This window comes from Panthera onca, chromosome B1, assembly GCF_046562875.1.
Source record: "Panthera onca isolate mPanOnc1 chromosome B1, mPanOnc1 haplotype 2, whole genome shotgun sequence".
NCBI classification, from domain to species: Eukaryota; Metazoa; Chordata; class Mammalia; order Carnivora; family Felidae; genus Panthera; species Panthera onca.
Genome location: NC_138342.1, coordinates 134,305,542 through 134,331,885, shown reverse-complemented (window position 1 = coordinate 134,331,885; position 26,344 = coordinate 134,305,542). Strand labels below are relative to the sequence as shown.

Here is a 26,344-nt window from a genome sequence, read left to right as displayed (position 1 = left end):
GAAACAACACTCTGCAAAAGAGATAGCTAGAAGTCCAATATATGAAAAGGTGCTCAATGAGATTAATCATCAGGGAAATACAAATTAAAATTACACTGTGGTATCATTATACCTACACGAGATGGCTAAAATTCAAGAGATTGCTAATAATATCAACTTTGGACATGAATGTGGAGTGGCTGGAACCCTCATACATTAATGATGGAGAATAACTGGAAAACTGTCCACATCTCCTAAAGTTCAATATTCATATACCCTATGATACACAAATTTCATTCTTAGGTGTATGCTTATGTCTACCCAAATGCATGTATAAAAATGTCCATAACACTTTTAATGAACCCAAATAATAATGACCCTAAACTGGAAGCATTATGAATATTCATCAATAGTAGTGATAGTAATATTCGAACTTTACCTGAACTCCTGGAACACTGAGATGTTAAGAAATTCCTCCATCATTCCCAGCATTCTGGGAAGCACTTTACCTCAAAGAGTTTGTCCCCATGTGACCTAAGTAAGACTCACGGTTAACCCCTTGTTTACCTATGACAAGACCAGAAACTCTCTAAACTCCCCTTTTTTGTCTACTGAATGAGTACCTGAACTGTTTGTCACCACTGACCAATCTGAATCGGAGACCTGGCAACTTCACCTGACCAAACGTGGCTTAGGCTTCTCTCCTCCCACGAGTTCCTCAGTTTTCTCTAGCCCCTAAGATTAAAAGCAATCACTTGGAACACAGAACGAAACCTCCTTAATGGACTCCTCCAAGAACTGGCTCGCAGCAAAGAAAAACTGTCCAATTTTGCCACCTGCTCACTGCAGTCTTCAACAACTGGCTCCTTCTGGCCACATTCACTCCTGTAAAAGAGAAGTTCCTTCTGCCTGACCTTTCAGATGCTTATCGGTCTTAAAGTCAGAGTATCCCTCTATTGCAACAATCCTTTCCAATTAAATCTTGCCTAAGTATGGATTTGTTTTCCATTTGACATAAAGTGGACAAATATACTGCAGAATATTCAAGACAATTAAATACAACACAGCAATGAGGAAGAAAGAGCTATCGCTATACCAACAACATGGGTGAAATCTCACAGATATGATGTTGAGTGGAGTGATTTTCCAGGATTATTATCCCTGTTCACAGATGAGCTAACTGAGGCAGAGAGCCTAATTATTCTAGAAAATCCTTTCTTCATAAAAGACCTGTTTTCAGTATTAGACAATTTAAGTAAAGAGCTTAGAATAGTACGTTATACATCGTGTTATGTATCAATTCACAGTAACCTATTTTGTATTATAAGCAAAGCAAAAGGAATCTGTTACAAAATAAGACAACCCAGTCAGAAAAAAAAAAAAAATGGAGTCCAAAGCAAGTGCAATTTATCAGTATTGTGCTTTGGTTTAAGCGAATATGTAGAATATTCTGATTTCTTGCATATATGCATACTGTAAATTCAGGCATCTTATTTTCCAAAACGATATTCTAATTTTACTGCTCTCTAGAAAATTATGGTACTGGGCTAGTGAAAGGAAGTAGTTTTCTTACTACCACAAACCAAAATTTAAAAACAGGACATTAAGTCAAGAGAAGTCAGAGCAGAAATCAGGAATTGAAATAAAATATTAAGCTTCAACATCCTTTAGAGTACAGAGCTCCAAGAGCACTGCAGAGCCTTTGGAGAAAGGGGCTTTTGCTACTGTCCGGAAACCCAATGAGCTGAGTGAAGTGCTTGCTGAAAAGCCACCACAGTTGATTCTGTTTCTGCTGTAACTGCTCTTTGCAACTTCTCTTTCAGCATTTCTAAGGTGTAAGATTACTTGTGATATAGAGACAAGAAAACTATCTCTTTTGAATTATATCTTCATTCAAATATCTGCAGGCACACATGTCTGAACAATGATAAGTGTCCCCAACAAAAATCCCATGACAAGATACAAAGGCAACAAGTATGAATGTCATTAGGTGAGATGAACTACTTCCTTGCAGTATGTGGTAGCATCCGGATAATGAAAGATAAGCCTTTTTTTTGTCCTTATCAACCACTGTTTGGAAACGAATGTGACTCTTTATTGAATGAGCTAGAACCTGGAGGACTCAATTATAAAAAAAAATAAAATTCTGTTTTCTCCCCAACATCCATCCAAACCTGGATGTGAGCTAGCATTCCACTGCACTTGAAGGAAATCTCCAACAGGTTTCATAATATTTTCAGTCATTCTCTGATAATAAAAAGTCTCCACCGGCACTTTCAGTCCCACTAAAATTGTCACTTTTATATTTCAGATGCCCAGTCCCTGGTAATGATAAAAATTCAGAGCTTGATTCAGAAATGACAACACCTCCCTCTCCTCCTCAAGTCTCCCTCAGAAAGGGGCTGCAGGCATGAGTAGGTTTTGTTCTGTCTTCCTGCCTTGTTAGTTCACAGCATTTTTGTGGGTTTCTCAAAATCCTCTCTTCGAGAACCTCAAAGTTCAATCACCATGAAATGGCTATGGCTTATTTTCAGCTGGCAACTCAGGATTGCAACCTTCACCCCAGGTATTCTGCAGTCCACACCTCACAGGCACACTACTGGGGTTCCATCATCTTCCCAGCCCCTTTTGGACGAATTTCCTTTCTTTGTTTTGTTATTATTATTATTTTTTTTTAGTTTATTTATTTATTTTGAGAGAGAGAGAGAGGGAGCGAGCAAGCACGCAGGGGTGGGGCAGAGAGAAAGAGAATCCCAAGCAGGCTCCACACTGCCAGTGCAGAGCCCGATGTGGGGCTTGAACTCACAAACCATGAGATCATGACCTGAGCTGAAATCAAGAGTCAGACACTTAACCAACTGAGCCACCCAGGCTCCCCATATTTCCTTTGTTTTAAACATCAAACCGGCACTTTCTTAGTTACTTTGCTCTTACCCTGTCACTGTCTACTCCTATTCTCGCTCATGTGACCAACATCGGAGTCATAGTGACTACCCAAGTATTCTTTTTCCTGACACACAGAAAGCAAATCTCCATGTCATGGTAGCCCTCTTCTCTCTGTTCTACAGCCTCTAGCCAATACCTGCAGCCATGACTGATGACTTCTCCAGTGTGAGTCAGATACCAGTCTACTATGAATCCCCCAAACTACAGGGGACAGACATGGTTCCGCCTCTCAGTAGCATTGAGAATAAGGAAAAACATTTTCCTCCCAATTCCATGGCAGGGAGTATGGAAAAGGTCACTGGGCTCCAAAGAATTTCCTCCAAAGTATTTCTATATGCTGTCTTCAATCTTAACCCTTTAAGGCCATTGAGGTAGATGCTGAGTAAAGGTCACAAAGCCAGTTTTCAGCACCTTTTTTGCATGACTGCATAAGAGGTCTCTTTCTTAACTTTGGTATGTGGGGGTTCGTGGCACCTATTGTTTTGTTCTTGGCCTTTGGAGCCTCAGCCAAAAACTGAGTCAGAAAGAATGCTATTCCAACTTCCTGATATACTAAGCTAACTTTTAACTGCTCTTAGTGGTCCTTTCTAACAGAAAATGTAGGTAATTATAGATTATTTATATAATTAATGAAGTAAATATTAATATTTACTTAACATTAAATAGAAGTACTTAAAATGTTCCTTAATATCAAATAATCAATTATCATTTCTATATTTTGGATTCTGGCAGGATGTAACATAAAGATAAAAGACTTTCGAATACAGAAGGTGAATTAATACAGATAGGCAGACTTTTTGCAGTAGAAATTTAAGAATTTTCACATGAGCTAAGATTTAAGAATTATGAACATTATCAACTAGAATTTTTATAACTTGGTTTTCTAATTAAATAAAAGTTCTTTGCCCTAATTAATAGTTGAATCAACAACTGGTCATTTCTAAAGGAAGAATTAAAAAAAAATAAAAACATTTATCTCAAAAATATTCCTGTTCAGGTGGGTTTTTCTCTAAAATTTCACACACTATTGAAAGGTAATTTGTGCACTATGGCTTAGAAATGGAACTTCAAAGGCAAACAAGCAAGTACATATATGGAAAGAAAACAATCTAAAGCTCTGTACGCTAATCTTCTGCAACCCATAGAGAGAGAACAATGAACCATAAGCAGTTATCTACTGCATGGCACAGGGGTATCAGTTAATTAAAACCTGTGCAGGTTGTACAGATCCTGTAGGGTAATACAAAGTAGACTTAACAGAAATACAGTTGATGTTCTGCTATCTATCCAAAGATTTTATTTTGGTATCTGTGTCCTAGTGCAGAATAAGTGGCAAGGTTATCAGGTGCAATATGTTGATACCAGATTAAGTCCCTTTTATATTTTCCAATGTGATATGATTTTTTAACCAAAACAACTGCTTATCTAATTTTCCTCTATCATTGTGAACCTCATACAAAAGCTGGAAAAAGAGATAAAAAAGTTACTGAAGGTTACATTTTCCACTTCTCTGTGTTTCTGCCATTGTGAAATCACTCCAGCAACTGCCCCCTCTCTCCTGCATCATAAACGTTCTCTCTCTACCAGAACCCTTCCACCACCTTACAAATATGCTTTGTTATCCCCCATCTGTAAAAACCTTTCTCTTGACCCTGCATACCCTCTGACTACAGCTCATTACTAATGTGCTTTTTTACATCAAAATTCCTCAGAAGAATTTTAATACTTGCAGCCCCCATTTCTTCCCTTAATGTCCTTTAAATCCAATGTAGCAAGATTTTGTAACCATGTATAGAAACAAGTCTTATCAAGGTCAATGATGTTGTCAAATGCAATGACCAATTCTCAGTGTTCACCTTCTTGATCTAACCACAATACTTGACATTGTTGATCATTACCACCTCCCTTAAAAGATTTTCTTGGCTTGAGTTCTAAGTAAAAAGACATGACCTTAATTCCAATCTTACTTCACTAGCTGCTCCTTTCCATTCTCCTTTGCCTGTTCTTCCTCATTTCTTCAACTTCATCCCCAGTCATTTCTCAGATGTTTTTACCTTCCAAAGTAACTCAGTTTCTAAGTGACCTCATTCATTTCATTAATTTACAACTTGCAAATTTATACCTCCAGACTACACCATTTCCCAGAATTTCTGATGCTATATTCAACAGCTTATTGGACATTTCTCCATTGAAGTCTAATGAAAACCTCAAAATTAAGACAACCAAGACCAAATTCTTGATTTCCCCTCACCTCTGATCTACTCCTAATGTAGTCTTTAATAGACCTCTCAGTATATTGAAACAAATAAACAAACAAACAAACAAACAAAAACCTTCATGCTTTCTGTTCTCAGGCCCAAAACATGGGAATCACCCTTACAATGACCTACAAGTTTTCTGACTCTTCCCATCATTCACTCTGCTCTCGGTCTCCATACCATCATTTAAATACATAAAGCCTGCTTCAGGACTTTGGTATTTGGTGTCCTTTTCCTTGAATCATTGTTCCCCTAGAGATCTCCATGGCTTTCATCTTTACTTCAGCTCCCTATTAAAATCTTACCTTATCAGAAAGATATTTTTGACCAGCATGTATAAAATAGGAACCCCACCCCTTAATTATCCTACTCTAATTTTCCCCATAGCCGTGATCACCATCTGCCATATTATTTTTTTTAATGTTTATTTGTTTTTGAGAGAGACAGAGTATGAGTGGGGGAGAGGCAGAGAGAGACAGGGAGACACAGAATTCAAAGCAGACTCCAGGCTCTGAGCTGTCATCACAGAGTCTGACGCGGGACTTGAACTCGTGAAGTGCGAGATCATGACCTGAGCCGAAGTCAGACACTCAACCAACTGAGCCACCCAGGTGCCCCTCACCGCCTGCCATATTAAAAATTCATGTCTACATATCCATGTTGTCTCCCACTAGTACCAAACTTTCTGAGGGCAAGAACCTTGTTTTGTTCACAGCCATAGCCCAAGCACCTAGATCAGGGCCTGGTACATATTAAATGCTCAATAAAGGGTAACTGAATAAACTAAATGATTCACTTTTAAAACATAAAAGAAGTAGACAGTATATCAGTTAAGTGTCAGAAAGAGATTGTTTGCTCTAAGTTGAAAATTTGCATTAAGAATTGTGAAATCTCAGAGCACCTGGGTGGCTCAGTTGTTTAGGTGTTTGACTCTTGATTTTGGCTCAGCTCATGATCTCATAACCTGGGATTGAGCCTGGCATCGGGCTCCGCGCTGGCAGACAGAGCCTGCGTGCAATTCTCTCTCTCCCTCTCCTGTCCTTCTACCTCTCTCAAAATAATCTTAAAAAAAAAAAAAAAGAATTTTGAAATCCCAGAATATAGTCATATAATGTACTCAAAATTGTAATGACTGTGCCTTCTTTTTAAAGCTACCTATAAGACCACTCTTTTCATTTCCATTGATAAGACAGAATTGACTATACCTACCTAATTTTTATAAGAAGATGCACATTTCCAGAAGTAACTTACAGGAGTCCATCTTTATTATGGATACTTTAACTGTAGCTCCAAATGTCTATTTTACCTTTTTTCATGTAATTCTTATTCTAGACAACCCAATCTATATTAGTACTATCAAAGTTCTAATTCCTGCTGCATTGCCAAATGCATTAGTCCAAAATTTTGAATATTTTGAATCAAAGAAACACAGCTAAACTTTAAAAAATGAATTATATTTTTGGTAATTAATTACAAACAGTGCTTCTATGAACATTCTTGTACATATCTTTTGGTACACATATGTACACATTTCCACTGAGTATATACCTAGGAACAGATTAGCTGGGTGATAGAGAATATGAATTTCAGGTCTTGGATGCTGCTAAATGAGTCACCAAGTCTTGTACAGTCCATACTTTCATCAGCAGTACATGAGACTTGTAGCTCACATTCTCACTAACACTTGGTATTTTCTTTTTTCTTTTCCTTTCTTTTCCTTTTTTTTTTTTTTTTACTTTTAGCCATTCTAGTGGATGTGTAATAGCATGCCATTGTCATTTTAATCTGCATTTCCTTAATGACCAATGAATATGCTTATTGACCTCTTGGCTATAGTCTTTTGGTCATTTTCAATTAGGTTGCCTGCCTTTTCCTTAATGATTTTCAAAAGCATTTTTTTTTTATGTTCTCAATAAAAGTCTTTATTGGTGTGTGTGTCTGTGTATTTGGAAACAACCCAAATGCCTTCACAGGAGAATAAAGTGTAGTGATTCATATGACAGAATACAATGCAGCAATGACAGTAACAACTACTGTGACATTTAACACTGTTGATGAATCTCACAGATAAAACAAAAAAAAAAGCCACTCATTAAAGATATTTACTGGATTATTCCATTTATATGCAGCTGAAAAATAGGCAAATTTAACATACTGTATGGTAATCTTAAAAAAGGCAGTGAGTAATTGGAAGAAGAATGAAGTGGCTTCTCAAGTTTGAGTAACATTCTATTTCTAGATCTGAGTGCTGGTTCCATGGTTAAATGTGAAAGCTAATTAAGTAGCACACTTATGATTAGTGCATTTCTATATATGCATATTAGACTTCAAAGCGTCAAAACAATACACACAACAACAACTTTTGTGTTTAAATATATGTGTATGTATGTGTACACCCACATGGACAGACACACACACACGTACATACATACATGCACGCACACACACACACACATGAAAAGAGAGAGAAACAGAGAGATTGCATAAAGCAATTAAAAGGTGATTCTGGAATTATTGGTAAGTTAAAACTAAAATTCTCTAATATTCTATATGAAAGGGGATAAATACACGCATCCAAATTTGTTATAGTCACTAAAAGATAATTCCCTTTTGTATCTCTCAAGAACTGGACTATTGCTTTTTATCCCCTGAAAGCAGAGTCGAGGAGAACTGTGTGTTTTACACTTCATTTCCTTTGTAGTTATGCCTTTGTAGATCTTATTGTATGAGTACAGGCAGTATGAAAAAAAGAGTGCACAGATACTGTTTCCCGACAATAGTAGCTTAGAATGACTTCTTATTTACAAAACTCTATTGGTAACTAACATCCAAATTGAACACCATTAATCAAATGAATGACTATTTTTTATATGGTGGAACCCACATCAATGAACAGGAAGATTGTAAGACTGTTTCCTCAGAAACTGACACTCTGTTATTTAGATAAAACATCGATGAGTTTTAAATCTCAGTAAAATCCCACAAGCAAACCTAATGTGTTACTTGAAAGTGGTAAAAACATACAAAGGATAAGTGAATTCAAGGTAAAGAAAAATGAGTTCTCATTGGTGGAAATAACATCTAGATAAATACAAACTGGAAAGAAGGCTCATAAAAAAAATTGCACTGAGAATCGGAAGACCTAAGTTTTACTTCCAGCTCCTAGCCTGTGGTGTGCCTTAAGAAAGCCATTTCCTCCTGTGACCTCAGCTTTCTTATCTTCCAAATAAACGGAATGGACTATGATGCTGTATGACCAAAAAAAGAAAAAAAAGTCCTAAAATACCCACGTGGATTAGATAACAAGAATACTACTAAATTTATGACCTTAAGAAAGCTATATAAACATGCTCCACAGCACAAACTTTTCACATGTAAAGGGAGAAGGATGCTGCCTCCTATATAGATTCATTGTATTAAAAAGGGTCATAGGTCAAGCACATGGCACCTGCCCTCACCTTGAGTGTGCCACATACGTTGTATTCACCCAAATCTTAGCATTCTGAATCTATGAAAAAGCTATGTCTAATAAAGTTACTCAGATATTTTCTCCATGATTAGTTTTCCTGCCTATAATAATTAGCTTAAGTAATGATAGAAGAATGAGACCAAGAATAATATGAAATACGTAAAATTCCTTTGAACCTTTAAAAAGGTTTCAACAATACACAAATATAGGTAATCCACTTTGTAGAACTTTTACAGTTCAGAAAATATTTTCATATACAATTTCAAATTATACTATCAGAGAAGCTCTGTGAAATAGGTGGAGGTAATTATTTCCAATTTACAGATAAGAAAATTGAGGACTGGAGAGGCAAAACAATTGCTTATTCAAGGTCACAAATGTATTAATCTGTTCTAGAACAGAACCACAGTCTTCAGACTCAGGACAACATTGTTTCCACATGTTAAAATCCCAAATAATCTTTTCTCCCCAAACTGTGAGAAATTCATAAATCTTATTGCTAATTCTTTCATTTTACAGATCAGGGTTATTAAAATGAAAAGTAACTTATCTGAGAACACACCACGAGTTAGTAACAGAGCAGAGCCCAATTCTTCTCCAGAATTTCAATCTAATTCTTCTTCCTCTTTATTAACTCAACTAATTTCACTTTAAATTTGGCATTAATTTCAATCATTTAATTGCACATAGAATAGGGCTTTCGTAGAGTAGGTAGGTGGCTTTTGAGGTGGGGCTGGAGGAGGAGGAGGCAGGTAACCAGTAAAAAAGGGGAGGACAAAGACAAAGTCAAGGCAGTGGTTGCAGTATGCACAACAGCAAAGGGACGTTTGTCAGTGACAAGTTAAGTATGCCAAGAGCATGCTAGAGGTGTGGAATAGAAGTGAAAAGAGAAAGGGTCAGCCATAGTCAGAGAAATAAATGATGGGATATACACTGAGCATCACTGATCTGCTGACACTATAAAACAGTAGTTTTCAAGGTGCAGTCCACAAATACCTGAAGGTACCCAAGACCTTTTCTGGTGGTCCATGGAGTCAAAATTACTTTCATAAAAATAATAATTTTAAAAATATTATTTGCTTTGTTTCACTATACTGACATTTACACCGATGCCACAAAAGCAACGGTGGATAAACTGTGGTGCGCAAATCAAGAAAGTAATACTTACACGTATTAACAGTCCTTTACTTTTGCACATTAGCAGTAAATAAATAAATAGTTTTAAAAACAGTGTTCCTAAGTAATATTCTTAAAGAAGCACTAAAATGCTAATTTTATTGAATTTTGAAATTTAAATCCACATTGTCTTAATATTCCGTGTGAACAAAATGGGAAGTTTTTCGTGAGTAATTTCTACTTGTATCTGTGGTTATCCACACATCGAACTATGCTAACAGGTCCAAAGAAAAGCAATTGGGTCACTGATGTTCTAGCCAAAGCAGACACTTCTTATGGAACACCATTTTCATGGAACAACACAGAAAAACTATGGTAATTTAGTCTTAGTTACTTAGCAAACAATTTTTCAAAAGTGAATCAAGAGAGCTTGTTAACTTTGAGAAAAACTGCAAAGAGCATAGTATTTGCTGCCAATAATAAATTGTAAATTTTCACACAAAAATTGGAATTTTAGACAAGGTAATACCCACCATCACGAGCTTCAATACTTTCCAATACTTAACAGACTTTCCAGTGAGATTGGAAGGGACATTAGATAGATGTGATTTTTTGATATTGTATAATGAAATGTGCCAACATTTGCAAAACACAGCAAGCCAATATTTTCCTCATGGCCAATGGAGAATGTTATAAAATTATGTTACAGTCATTCACTGTAACTATAGTTAACAATATTATGCTGTATATTTGAAAGTTGCTGAAAGAGTAAATCTTAAAAATTCTCATCACAAGAAAAACAAAATTGTATAACTATGTGCTGGATATTAACTAAACTTACTGTGGTGAGCATTTCACCTTACTTACATATGTCAAATCATTATGTTGTACACCTTGGACTAACACAGTGTTATAGGCCAGTTACATCTCAATGAAAATAGAAAAAAAAAACAGAAATCAAATTGTTCCAAAAACAATTTAAGACGCTAAAAAACTGTGAACAGTAATAAAACTAAGAAAGTGTAAAAAAAAAAGGGGGGGGAAACCAATAGATTTTCGTACAACAGAGAACAAAATGTTCACTGATCTGATTTCAGAATTAACACCGCAATTAACTTTTAAGAAATTATCACTTGTTAACTTTTGGCATGGCATTAAAAAAGAATATTCACAGCTATGAAAAGGCTATTAAAATAATCTTCCCTTTTCTAATTACATGTCTGTGTGAAGTCATACTTTTTTTACCTACTCCAATCAAAACAATATACCACAAAGCCAAAATGAGAATCTGGCTCTCTTCCATTAAGCCAGCAGGAAAGAGATATGCAACAATGTAAAACAACAGCCACTCCTCCCACTATTTTTGTTTGTTTTTGAAAATATAGTTACTTTTCATAAAAATTAAGTTGCTTATGTTAAGATGTAATAAGTATAGTTAAGTGATTTAATTAATATTTTAAAAATTTGTCTCAACTTATAAGACAATATCAGTACATATAACTCACACAAACTAAAGCTCTTTGTGGCCTTCAAAATGCTTCAGATTGCAAAGGGGTGCTAAGACCAACAGTTGGAGAGCCACTGCTGTGCAGAATGAACTAAAGTGGAGAAGGCAGGCTGGAGTTCAGGCAACTAGGTAAGCAATTTCAATAAAAGATTCGAGATGAGACGATGACAAAATGACCAAGACCATAATAGCAGGGATGGGGAGAAGCAGCCAGATATAAGAGTCATTTCTAAACAGGAATCGATAGGATAAGGAACTGATGAGATGATCAGGGAGAAGCTCATGGAAGAAAGATGCTTCTGCCATTTTTCATGAAAGGCTGAGTACAAAGTTGAGAAATGCAGATGGTAGAGCCGGCTTGATACATGAACTCTGAGGTCCAGTAGGAAGTTGAAAATAATTATGGGTGGGGGGGGGGCGCCTGGGTGGCTCAGTCGGTTAAGCGTCCAACTTCAGCTCAGGTCATGATCTCGCGGTCCGTGAGTTCGAGCCCCGCATTGGGCTCTGTGCTGACTGCTCAGAGCCTGGAGCCTGTTTCGGATTCTGTGTCTCCCTCTCTCTCTGACCCTCCCCCATTCATGTTCTGTCTCCCTCTGTCTCAGAAATTAAAAAAAAAAAAAAAAAAAAAAACATTAGAAAAAAATTAAAAAGAATTAAAAAAAAAAAAAAAGAAAATAATTATGGGGAACCCACAGGAGTAGTTCCACCTAGACATAAAGTTGTGTGGATAACCACAGATACAAGTAGAAATTACTCACAAAAAAAAACTGATGAGTAAGAAGCTAAAAGGACCAAGAATGAATACCTGGCAAAACCCAGTATTTCAGGATACACTAAAAAGGAATAGCTAGTGAAAGTGGCTAATCAGTTAAATCAGGAAAAAAGTTCCAAGAGTGAGTCAAGTGCTAGTAGCCAAAAGATGGATGCTTAGGGTAGGAGACTGAATCAGGATGTAGAAGACAATCATTAGTCCTTATCAAGTCATAGAAGGACTCAAAAGTCAATAGACTTGCTTAAAAAGAATAAAATATCTTTACCAAAAAGTACCATGGTAACAGGAATTAATATTAACAGAGGAGTGAACATTAAGAATATTAAGTAGTACACATTGTTTCATTTCTTACCACAATAATGTATGGCTTTCATAATTCCAAGAAATTCAAGGAGAGGAAAGGAAAGAAATAATGCATAGCCCAGAGAAAGTATAGACCATTGTAGGCTATTAATTTAAGATACATGGTAGTGAACAGAGGGAAAAAACAAAGTTAATGAAATAGGAATATAAAAACTATACTAGGAAGGAAAAAACAAAAACAAAAATAAAAACTATACAGTAGGGGCGCCTGGGTGGCTCAGTCAGTTAAGCATCTGACTCTTGGTTTCAGCCCAGGTCATGATCTCATGGTTTGTGGGATCAAGCCCCAAGTTGGGCTCTGCATTGATAGCATGGAGCCTGTTTGGGATTCTCTCTCTACCTCTCTCTCTGCCGCTCCCTAGCTTGCACTCTCTCTCTCAAAATAAATAAACTTAAAAAAAAAAACCAAAACCTGCATATATATATTTTTTTTTCAGTTGAGAGACAATTTAGTATATTTGTAAGCCCTTAGGGGGGAAAAAAAAGCCAAAGAAAGAAAAGCAAATTGAAAACTCCGGAGAGCAGAGGTAAGGCAATAGAGGTAGGTCTCGGAAGAGAGTAGAGGAGATAGGACAAAAGGAAGTCCCTTTTCCTGTTATGTCAGATGGAAAGGAGAAAAGAAAGGATAGTATAGGTAGCTTTAGAGTGAAGATAGGCACTGGGAGAGTTTCCACCCAATTACTTCTATTTGTTTGTCTTTGAAATAAACTAAGACTGTATGCTAAGACTCAAAAGGGTAGGCTCAAGGACAAAACAATTATCAGAGAGAGAGAAAAACAGAGACTAAGAGCCAAGTAAAAGGATTATTGGAAACATTGTGAAGACTCAGCCAAGACTAGATCACCACACAAAATAAATCAGTACAGATTCTGAATAACTGAAAGCATCTACATCTGAAGAATTAAGCCAAAAATATCATAGTCAAATGAAAACAAAATTCTGGGCGATATTGAAAAGTGTTGTAAGAATTTGGATCATTTTGTCAGTCATGCCCATGGTGTAACGGAGAGCTAAATATTGATGCAAAAGGGCACTCATTACTCATCTACTCATTAATACATTGGTATTTTCTATGAGGTTATTCCCAGGAATCATGGTAGTAAACTTCCCTGAACAGTCATGAATCCATACTATTGTTCTCCTAAAAGAGGACCAATAAAGGTCAGATGTTTCAAGTTAACCGACATATTCTATTAGTGATTTAATCAGTGTTTTGCTGTTATTCCAATCAGAGCTCTAGAAATATTATTTCATATTTACATCATGTCTCAGAGGAGCTATTTGTATGTACATAAATTTGAATAATTTGCCTCATGAATTCTAAGCGTAAATTTCCGTAAAATGTCTACAGTAAAAGAAATCCTTTATAAAAGGTTCTCTGCTTTGTGGAACACAGCAGTGTTCTGTCTCTTTCAGGTAGTAACACAATGAGAATAGAGAAGATCTCTGCAAATATACTCTGTGCTTTACCATATTACTGTATCTCCAAAAGAAAAAAATAGGCACATTTCTGTAAGTCAAATTCCTTAGTGTATAAAAATTGGTACGCTAATAACGCAAACAATTCACTTTCTACATACATTAATCTACTTTGGAATACAATGAAATACATACATTTTAATAAGTGAACTCTGAAATTTAGCTCCCTTTGTAATTAACTTAGTCAAGAAACAGAATTTTGTGTATTCTTTTTCTGTTGGTAGGTTTGGCTGGTTTTTAATCTGAAAGCAAAAGAGGATCAAAACAAAAGGAGTTAACCCTGAATATAAAGGTACCAAAAGAATGATAAATAAAACTTGATTAAGTCATAAAAGATACAATTGTCATAAATGAATGATGGATGAGTGAAATTGGGAGACTACTGAAATCAAACTTTTCCCTATACAAATGAGTAGAGACCCCCCAAATTAGTGACTTATTCAAAGTCATAAAACCAATCAGCAACAGTTTTAACTGAGATACAGGAGTGTTCTTTCTCCCATATTACAATGCCTTGACCATCATGATTTAGCAGACATACAAAGGGAACTTTAAAGGTGTTACCTTTAATCCCAGTCCCAGTCAGCCACTGACCCATCAAAAGACTGATTTATATTATTTCTGTATAGTCAGTCACCCATTTTATTCCATTTGACTTGGCAGGCATAGTGGGGCTCTTATGCAAAGAATTTTGAAGTAGACAGAACATAAAATTGTGTATGTGTGTGTATACTATGTGTGTGTGTGTATACACACACACACACACACCTTCACATATATACTAAGTATATGTGTGTATATGTATGTATATACATTAAACTTTCACATTCTGCCTACTTTGAGATACTTTGCATAAGATTCTCATTATGCATGCTAAATAAAAGTGTGTCTGTGTATACATTTGTTATATATGGTTAGAGTTAACATATTGTGTTAACTATAAATTGTAAACACTTGAGATATATGTATATATACATATTAGATGACGGGTGTGTGTGTGTGTGTGTGTATGCATATATTTGTTAGAGTTAATACTATATATGGTTCAACAAGAAAATAAAACATACCATATAAAGAGTATTATTAAATATAATCAAATATCAAAACATGCAGTATGAACAAAAAAGACTCAAGAAGAGGGAGTTAACATTAATTCTAGTCATAGACTCATGAAATCTTGGGGATGAGAACAACTTTCAAATACTGTAATTTCCCAGTGAGGCTTGATTTGGGTAGTATCTCTACCCAGGCCACATTTTATTAGCAACAAAGAACTACCCAAAGAAATCCATTTTCTCTTTGGACAGTTCTATCATATCCTTTAAAAGTGAACTTGTCTTCTTCTATGTTTCTCTTTGATCTCGGTTCTATAAGTCGACATCATGCAAAAGAAGTCTAGTTCATCTTGTGTAATAACTCCTCAAATAGCAGGTAACTACTCTTCTATTCTTCAAGGAAAACAACTCACAGTACAACCAACCAAACAACAGACTTTCATGTTCCTGCAAATCCTGATCATGATTCCTTAACAAATTCCCATGAAATTCTAACCATCACAAATGATGGCAACCAGAATTTATACCCACCATGATAGTAATACATTTTCTTTCTAAAAATAATATTTCTATCAATGTCCAAGACTAAGTATTAAATAGCCAGCACATGCTATCAATTTATATTAACCTTATTCTCAACTGAAACTTCTAATTATTTTTAAAAACTTCATAAGGTAAGGTAATACTTGAGGTGAATCATGAAGGACGACTGAGACCTGCATAGATTAACCAAGGTGTTGTCTAACATTCTAAACGTAAACATGTCTAAGCATAAACAATGGCAAGAGTAGTTTAGGAGCAAGGGCAGATCAACCTTTCTAAAACTAGAGGGTAGTTTCACATAAAGTTTGGGATGCAAATTAGAGGGGCCCTTGAAAATCAAAGTAAAGAGTTTGCACTAGGATCCTTCAGGCAAAAAGAAGACATTGTGGGTCTTGAACATAATATTAACAAGATGAAAATGGAAACAGTATATAAGACCAATAATAATGACCAGAGAAAAAATAGGGCAAATAATTAGAAAACTATTGAGGAAAAAAGTTCAAAATGATGGTAAGTGGAGATGCAACGAACATGACAGATAGAGGAAATCATTCTAAGAGAAAGAAAGACAGGTTCCATTTAAGTTTCATGCCTGAGTAGCTAGAGTAATGAGGATGCCAGTTTCAAAACCTAGGAAATTATTTGGAAAGGGAAGATCATTAATTCACCTGATGGCAAAACAACAGCATGCCAGTAAGCTGGGATTGTTTAACAGGTAGTAAAAAAAATGTATAACTAAACATTAGTGACATATTCAAGCTAGATGTGTTATGGTAACAATACAGACAATTTTCAATTGTATTCATTACAGAAATTACCCACACCCTTTTGCAATCAGCTTTTCATCTTTTGGCCAACACATTTATCTTGAATGTTTCCATCAGGAAGAAACTAGAACTAAACTAAAATCGATCCACTCTATTATAATCAACAGTAGGTAAGAAAATCAGAATAGGAAGAAAATAGCTAATATTATACTTAGACAACATGTAATAGCTTTGATTATTCAGTACATCTACCCTTCTACCACATATAACTGATATATACAAATGCTATCATTAAATGGTCAAATCTCTAAGAGACAAAAAAATTTCTCATAACATACCAAATGCTTTTACACATATAGTTGTTTTGTTTTGTTTTGTTTTTAGTTTGTGAACAAATTAATATAGAGAAGCCACATCGTTTTCCATTATACACACAGAACCAAATTCCTTTGTCATGATTTTAAAAGTAGAGTACCAACAGTTTGGAGGAAAAAAGATGGGACTCATTTATGCTAACATGACTACACACTAATATAAATAACAGCAGCCCTCATCTAGTATCAATCAAGGGTATATTATTAAGTCTCCCCATATTTCAGATACAAGTATGGGCCAAAAGTGGGAGAAAGGAAATTTTAAATTTAAGTTATAAACATATTAGTGCACTTACTGTAAACTATCCTATACTTGAAATTCAAACAGTCCTCAACAAATGGTAGAAGATTCCCTAGGCTCAGTGATGGCAAAAATGCAGCATGTGCCAAAAGGTTACAGCCTGGCCAAATTCAGTATTTAAAAGTGTCATTATGTCTGCTGATAGCACAAACAGAAGTGACAAGTAATGTTTTTTGTTGAGATAATTCTATTTTGTTTTGGTTTATTCAATCAAAAATTCTGAAAGTATACTATATATGTTCTGGTTTCATATATAATGCACATATAAATATAAACATATACCACCTTCTTAAAAATTACGGCAGGTATGACTAGATCACTTAAATCTGCAATCCCTCAATCATTATTTGAGAACAGTAGCTTGACATATTTCTTCCTATTGGTTTAGATCAGAAAGGAGAAATATTTTCTGGGCTTGAAAGACATACTTTAAAAGTATGATCGTGGGGCGCCTGGGTGGCGCAGTCGGTTAAGCGTCCGACTTCAGCCAGGTCACGATCTCGCGGTCCGTGAGTTCGAGCCCCGCGTCAGGCTCTGGGCTGATGGCTCGGAGCCTGGAGCCTGTTTCCGATTCTGTGTCTCCCTCTCTCTCTGCCCCTCCCCCGTTCATGCTCTGTCTCTCTCTGTCCCAAAAATAAATAAAAAACGTTGAAAAAAAAAAAAAATTAAAAAAAAAAAAAAAAATAATAATAGTGGCCTAATCAAGTTAGTTCACTTTTCTCTAAAAGTATGATCGTTCATGAAATTCCAAGAAGAGATTCTACCACCGAAGGCTTTTAAATCCTTATTATTAACACAAGACCAAGATATATTTATTTTATATGGGTGGGCTTTCCAAGACAATGCACCAAAAATAAAGGCAGATCTGTTTAAATCTGCACTGAAACAAAATTTTCAAATGATTCTATCTCATTCTATTGGATAATAGTAAGGCTGTAATCAAATACAATATATAAAATCAAAGAATCTTAAAAATATGACAAATTAAATTGACCTTAAATATCACTATCTGGTCTAACCACCTATCCAATGTTCAAATTTTCTATAAAATATATCTGCCAAATAATTACCCTTCATGGCGAGTGCCTCCAGTTACTACTTATTTTAACTATTGGTGCCAAGCAGCAAAATCTACTTTCTCATCCACATCAGAGTTTTTCAATGATTTGAAAACAACTTTCAAATACCTCAGTTTCTTCAGTTCTTCCTAGTATGACATGATTTTAATTATTTCAATTGTTACTGCAATATTGATTAGCACAATGCAGAAATCTCTGTAAATCTTGCTTCAAATAATATCATTCTACTAATATACTTAACATAAAATTGGTAAAGTAGAAATACTAATTTCTTTAAGTAATGATATATACTCATTTGTATCATATATATTATATACACATAATGCATATATATATATATATATATATATATATATATATATATATATATAACATAGTATCTCATTTTTTCTTTCAAATGTTTTCTACCATATTTTCCCCATCCTATCCTTGCACAGGTGATTTCTTGACAAAAGTGCAATTTATACTTCCATCTTTTTTAGATTCAGCCCATCACTTTAACCCTTCAACATCACAGTGGATCCTAATTCTGTCTCAGATATTCACTCTATGTTCCCAAATCACATGATCCTCAGTTTGGGTGTTTCCTCTGTATAGTCTTATTTTAGTCACTGAAAAAAATGTTAAACTTGATAAGGCCAAAATTTCACAAGGAAACGTCATCCATGTTGGAGACGTTCCACTAATTACCCAGTTGTTAACTCATCTAGTTGTCCCTATATTGAGACTATATTTCTAAATATGGTCCATAGGGACTTATATAAGTTCCTTTCAAGTATCTTAACAAAACCCAGATATAATGACTTATAAGAGCCAAAGATCTTTAGGTTTTTATTCATTCTTTAAACAAATTTTTATTGTATGTATATATTCTGTGATCTCTGATGATTGAGTCAATAAGACACTGCTCTCTAGGAGCTTACAATCTAGTGGGGAAAGCAGGCAATTACAACTGATGATTACCAAACAGTATTGTAATTAACATGATAGGCAGTTGGGGAACTATGGAGGCATAGAGTGTCATTATCTAGATCAAATGATCAGATTAGGGAAGGTTTCCCAAGGTTTGAGATCGTTATGGAACAGTCAGATTAAAATTCGGTTATATGGGTGTGATGCTCTTCAGAGCGAGGTCTGGGCCAGACATACAGACTTAGGTGTATTAAAAAGAAAACCACAGGCCCAAAATGGTGTCACTTAAGCCAAGTCACCAAATATAGACCTGATACCTAACCCAACTACATTTCAACGTCCCCTAAAAATGTAGTTTTAACTAGTCAGTCAGGAATGTTCTGATCAGCATCAATGAGGAATCTGTCACATGTGCCCTCTCCATTCCCCAAAAGATGAGATAATGCATCTAGTAAGATCCCCTCCCTCTAAGGGAATGTAGCCTTGCCTGAAATAATCCTTTTTTTGTTAAATAACTTCTTGCCACACTCTCCTTCCTGTAAAAACCTTCCATGTTGTATAACTCCTCAGAGCATCTCTGTACTTGCTAGATGGAATGCTGCCTGATTCATGATCTGCTACTAAACCAATTAGATGTTCAAATTTACTTGGTTGAATTTTGTTTTCTAAGAAGAGTCAACAGTGAATAAGTGGTATTTACAGCCATGGATTTAGACAAGACCACTGAGGCAGGAGTTAACTAAAGAAAAAGCATTGGCATTTCAGGTAAAGGAAAGAACACTTCTAGAGGTGTGAAAGAGCAAGTGTGTATGAGATCTGACTCATATGTGTTGAGGTGGGAGGGGGACGGGGATAGCAAGATATTGCTGGAGATGCCTGGGTGGCTTAGTCGGTTGAGCATCTAACACTTGATTTCAGCTCAAGTCATGATCCCAGGGTTGTGGGACAGAGAGCCCTGTGTGGGGCTTCCTGCAGTGTGTGGAGCCTGCTTGAGATTCTCTTCCTTTGTCTCTCTTTCTCCCTCTCTCCCCCTACCCTCTTCCACATGTACGTGCTCTCTCTGTGTAAAAAAATAAAAGTGGTGTCAAATGGCGATTCAAAAAAAAAAAGAAGAAGTAAAGAAAGATATTGCTAGAGGTGTCAGAGGCCAGCTTAGCAAGAGCTTTGAGTATGAAGCCAAGAAATGAGAACCTTATATAGAAAGCTATGGAGGCGCTTACGGGGCTCTAAGCATTGGAACTACTTGAGTAGACTGAAGATTCAGAAAACACACTCCAGTAAAATATGAATTGATGGAGGAAGACAAGAAGCAGAGAGACTAATAAAAAGTTCACCAGAACAGGTGGAGAAGAGTAATTAAAGTAGTGTGTCCACAGGGGAGTGAAAATGAAGGACATATTCCAGAGCTGATAAAGACTCTGAACTGAGAAGTCTTGGAGACTACTCAATTTGAGACGCTAAGGTAGAAAGAGAATGTCTAAGGTGATCCCCGGTACTTCCGTTAGCAAAAGAGGTAGTGGTATCATTTGCTGGAAAAATGAACACGGTATTAGGAGTGGTGGGGAGGATTTCTGAACTCAGGTTTTATCATGTTGAGTTGAGCCCGAGGTCAAAATAAGTATAGCCACATAAAAATATTGGAGTTATGGGTAAGGCATTCTTCAAAGAAGTCTGAAATGGACACAGAGATTTAGGAATACAGTGAATAAATGGTAGTTACAGCCATAGATTTGGACAGAATCTCTCAGGCCAACTGTATAGACAACCAGAAGAAAGACCAAGGAATGAAGGTTAATGTCAAATTCAAACTGGAAAATAAAAAGCTCACTGTGTCCAAGGACTTAATCAAAATTATCTTCTCATTTACAGTTTATTTCTTATATTTTAAAATATATTAAATTTCTAAAATGTTTGAAAGGAGATTTATCAGATAGCTTGTCAATGTCATATGGCTGTTTCACTTACACATCAAAAAACAACAGCATAGGGGCGCCTGGGTGGCGCAGTCGGTTAAGCGTCCGACTTCAGCCAGGTCACGATCTCGCGGTCCGTGAGTTCGAGCCCCGCGTCAGGCTCTGGGCTGATGGCTCGGAGCCTGGAGCCTGTTTCTGATTCTGTGTCTCCCTCTCTCTCTGCCCCTCCCCCGTTCATGCTCTGTCTCTCTCTGTCCCAAAAATAAATAAAAAACGTTGAAAAAAAAAAAAATTAAAAAAAAAAAAAAAAAAAAAAATAAAAATAAAAAAACAACAGCATAAATTTATGTTACAGCATCTCAAAAAAATGTGAATTAAAAAAAATAGTAAAAGAGCCAGGAAAAACTTATGATATAATTCAAGTTCAACATCAAAATTGAACCCTAGAATGTTAAGGACCCCAAGTCTTTTATTTCTTCTACATTTTAAAACCTTTTTCTTCTTATATACAGTCTTGGTTGGGGGAAGGATATTACCACAACAGTGAAACAGAAAATTTGTGCTTGTGTCTGCTACACTCGTACATTAACTGCCTATGTCTATACAATGCCACTGCCTCAACTCTACTGAAAAAAAATTAAATAAAAAATCACTAAGGCTTCGCCATATTAAAGGGTATTATGATGTGATCTGCACCTAACTTTCATAATCTCAAATATTCCTCTTAGTCAAAATGTTTTATACTTTTTCAACTTATAGAAGATGGGCTAACTGGATCATCCTCTAGATACAAATGATCTGCATATTCTTTCACGGCACATTATTAAAGCTGAGGTTGTTAATCTGGATGTTCAAAGAAATTTAATATAATGGATCCAAACATAGCCAGAAAAAACTCTAGTCTTCTGAAGTTCACTGAATTCAGTAATAAGAAGTCAAAATTCTTAATAAAATGCTCAAACAAAAAATATGTAAATCTTATTCTCCAAGGCACACTTACTCTTTAATAAGTCAGATTTTTGGCAGCATCACCATGGCAACTGTTAATAATGCTTTAGCTAGTCTCATAATTATAAAAAAATAAAATACTAAAGAGTTTAAAATTGTGTTAGAAAATTTCAAAGATAAAATTTCAATTAATTACCAACATGTCTAAAATACTGTGATATGGGCTTACCAAGTGTATGTTGGGCCTTCTGCTTGAAGATATTCATATTCATCAGAACAGAACCTTTATGGTTTCACTCTTAATTAACCTACTAGATTTAACTTTAAAAATCTGTCTTAAGTATAGACACTTAAATATATAGCCATTTTATATATAAGACAATTTAACAGCATAATTCTGAAAAGGGATAAAATGTCCTCTAAAGAACTCATGTAAGATACATGGTAGTTCTCAGGTTTGGTGTTGGCATCTTCAGAACTCTCTTAACTCATGACACTTGATGGGGGAGGCAGAAGAGCCCTGTGAACTTCTACATATAGAGAAACCTGACTGATTGAAGTTGGCTTGATTCCACACACGGGATGACCATGACTGTTAAGACATATGCAACAGTTTGTACCAATATGCCAACAATCATCAAATAAATGCTTAATACAAAGAATATCTAAAACATGAGAATGTGTCCTTTCACTTGGGAGGAGTAAGGCCTGCCAATGTCCAGTTCCCTAAAATGCTTATCTCCTGGTTGTGACACCAAAGCTCTTGACATTGAAGAACAGTGATAGTTACAGATGGCAATTATTCCTGAACCTGCTCCATCAGATACCTCATACCCAGTTGGGCAAATGGCCAAGGAGGGACACATGAGTAGAATTCAGGGCCATCCTATTACACACCCAGAAATCTGGTCCTGACATCAGACTGTGCAGCACTGAAATAAGCAGCAGGACTATTAAACCTGAAAACCAGCAGATACTTCTAAATAGGGAAATGTATTTAATTCTAGACTTTGATGTGGATCACGATACTGTCTCCAGACTTTTAGTCTCACATACTCATATAAATACCCATTCCAAAAAACAATTTTAATAGCCTTTCTTTATAAAATAAACTTCCTAAAATGTACCTTAACATCTCTTACAAAGTATCTACAAACTATAATAGTCTACCTTTAAATGATGTTGATCCTGAAATTACCCACGATCAACATGGCATTTAAAAAATCTTAATTCAAAACTGACCTATAACAACAAATTAACTTTTATTTCAGACCACCACATATATTATTACCTAAAAACACATTATATTGGTGTAAGTCGTTTGCTTACACACTGTTCAATTGCTCTAACCATTAGGTACTATTTGCGGTTATTCACCAGCAATATTAACCCTTCCTATTAAAAAAAAAAAAGAGTCCAATCCACAAAAGGAGGAGTGGGTGATTTGGATTTGTTTTCCTGTTTTTTTGAGAAATAACCTAATCTCCTAATCTAAGTCCTTTGCAGAAAAGTACTGAAATAGAAAACTGATCTACCATGTGAATTTTCTTCTTCCATGTATCAATATAAACTAAATACACCTTAAAATCCTACTTTAGCTATCTAATTTTTAAATTCATATTCATTTTTAGGAATATTTTTTAAAATCATCTTTTTGAACTGGTATTTGCTCAAAACACAGAATTCCAGTATCTAATTATGGTTGCATATTTAGGGTTGAAAGAAATAGTAATGCTTTTTTCTAATTTTATAAAAGATGTATAGAAATCATATAATCCCAGAACATGAACAAAACTTTATAAAACTTTACCTTAAACACTAGGAAATAGCTATCACATGTTAAACCTCTCTTGTGAAACCAATGGGTACATATTCTGATATGAAAAGTTTTGCTGATATGTGTTTTAATAAACGACCTTACTTTGATAAAAAATGCAATAACATTTCTCCACATAAGAATATAAGACATGAAGAACGTACGATGGGCATAGATACTGCTTCTTTTTCCCCTTCCCTTTCTTTGAAGACTTCTCTTTAGAATAAGCTTCTTCAACCCACAAGGAAATTAAAATAAAAAAGGCAATCGCCAATAAAAACTTCATCTTGAAAGTTAAATTTCAGGAGATCAATCTACAAGAAAGAACAAGAAAATGTTTACATTAAATGATAACAATAGGACTCTACAGAGTAGACCATGACTACCCAATGGCCAAGGGCATTTATACGTGAAAGTTTCATTGCTCAAACCTAAGTGGTAAGCCTTCATTATACATTTGTGATGTTTAGTAGTAAAAGTTAAATAGTGATTCACAGAAATATAATCCCAATGTTTAGAAAGCTACCTGGAAGGATGTTTTTAACACAGTGTTAAAAGGTTATCTTCTTCTTGTACATTGGATTCTTTATTTCCTTTTTAAATTTCTATATCGTTTGAATTTTGCATGTACATTTTTTTTCAAAAATAATAAAACTATTCTAAAGGAAAAGATAATTCTAAATATTAAAGAACTGATAGAGATAAAAAAAATTAGTACCAAAAGTTTCACACTTTATATTCATTGTTTTTTACTTATATGCATTAAATTTGCAAGTTACATTTTACTCAAAATAGGATCATATTGATTTAAGTTAGCTTGTTGGCTTTCCCACTTTCATGTTACTAACATTTATCATCAAGATGATTTTCGACTCCACAAATTCTGTAACATTATATGAAAAAAATAGCAAGTGTGGTCAGACCCTTCCAAATAATCTTCTCAGTCCTATTTTAATAACATTCTCTATGCTCAAATGAGAATTATATTCTTGCCGGTCCAATGCATTAACAAAAGGGAGAGAAAGAGAGAGAAAAAAACTTTAAGCATCTAGTGACACTGGAATATTTAAGCCTCTTTTGCAGTCCTTCATTTCCAAACCATAAATTGTTTCCCCATCATTGTTTTCTGCAGACTAAGAGATCTATCATAATCCTCAACACTAACTTAATTCCTATCTCACCTGTATAATTCTCCTTCTCCAATGTCATAACTTGCATCTCCCTTTCTCCCAGGAACTCTCATTTTCTCCCATTTACCCTTTACAGCCCCTGAGGGAAGCCAGAAGGGCTTCTTCCCTGGTTCTCTCTACTGAGGACAACAGAGGGGGCTTATCAGGCCAAGAGCAACAACAGAAGGCTCTCCTCTGTCAACTTCCAGCATTGGACGCTCCCTTCCCCATCCTACGGTGGCATCTGCTTCCAGACACCTTCGCCCACAGCAGCAGGTACTTCTCCCACCTTCACATTCTTCCCCGGGAAATCAGGAGGGCCATCCTTAACGGGCTGAAGGGTCGACAGAAATCCAACCCTACGCTCTCTGTCTTCACCTCCAACCTTTCAAAGGGGACAACTGCAATGACTGAAGGAGCTTCGCAAACAAAACAACGCAAGGAGCCCTCCCCGCAAATCCTGCGTTCCCCCAACGCCCCCCCCTCCCCAGTTCTCTGCATCCCTCCTTCCGGAGCGTATCCGCGGACGCCACCGCATCCGTGACCCGGCTGCCGGGCGCCCCGTGCCCCTCTCCCCGCGCAGGGCAGCGCTCACCTCCTCCCCCTGCACGCCGCAGTGCTCCCCGCGCCTCCCAGGCTTGACCCGGTCTCTCCGCAGAGCATTTATTCCGGTCCCCAGACCACCGCCGCCGCCCACTCCCCATCCTCTCTGCCCCCCACCCCTACCCCCAGCCGAGTGGAGCCCCTGACTCTTACCCGAGGCGCCCCCGCCCGCAGCCGCCAGGCGAGGACGCGGCGGCGCGGGGCCCAGACGGCGGTGGCTTCTGGGGGTGCGGCGGGCGCAAAGCGGGGGCAGCTGCGTCCCCGCCGCCCGCGCCACCGCCGAGCTCGGCTGACGCGCCTGCTCGGGCCGCCGAGCCTGCGCCGTGCGTGGCGCGCCGCTGCCGGGGCGTCCGCAGCCGCGCTCGGGGACGCTGCGGGTCGCGGGCCGCGCTGCCGTGAGCCGGGGCGGCTGGCCCGCGGGACAGCCGGCTGGCGCGACGGCGGGCCGGCGGGCCGGGAGGAGGGAGAAGGTGTTCCGACCGAGCGTGGAAGGACGTCACAGCACCTTCCCCTCCAGGCCCTGGAGGGGGTTCTGTGAAATGTAGTCCCCCTGCAGGGGACTAGAAACGACGGGCGCGGGGGGGGGGGGGGGGGGGTGAGGACCAGTTTGGGGACAGAAGGAGACAGACCTTTCAAGGAGCTGAAATCGTTTAGGGTCAACTTTTGATCACAAAACAGGAAAACAACAAATGATCTTGGATAAAGCAGATGAACACAGCTTCTGTAATTTCATCATCAGACTCTTGGCATCTAACTTAATCCCTTGAGTTTTACCAACTATTTCTAACAACTTGACCTTTCTAAGCAAGCTTAAATTGGTCGAAATTACTAACACCATATAATCTTTCAGGTAATGCTATTTTAACATTTGTTACATAATTAGCGTGTGTCTAGAACTTTACAATTTCAAAACCCTATCCCTGCATTATATCATTCATTCCTGGGCAAGTTTTATGTCGTCATTCCCGTTTTGCG

At 36.8% G+C, this 26,344-nt stretch overlaps 1 protein-coding gene across 2 annotated transcripts in view; it reads right to left on the bottom strand.

The window, feature by feature from the left end:
- GLRB (glycine receptor beta) overlaps positions 1 to 26,344 on the bottom strand; it is a 99,244-nt gene that overhangs the window by 70,737 nt on the left and 2,163 nt on the right. Inside the window, exons 1-2 of one of the 2 annotated variants that reach the window (XM_060653907.3) lie at positions 25,523 to 25,881; positions 23,762 to 23,911 (exon numbers count right to left, since the gene is read on the bottom strand). In XM_060653907.3, coding sequence (XP_060509890.1) covers positions 23,762 to 23,883 — 122 coding nt within the window. In that variant the 5' untranslated portion in view covers positions 23,884 to 23,911; positions 25,523 to 25,881. Of the gene's footprint in view, positions 1 to 23,761; positions 23,912 to 25,522; positions 25,882 to 26,344 lie in introns of those variants that run through there. The other variant, XM_060653908.3, reaches the window with a different exon arrangement.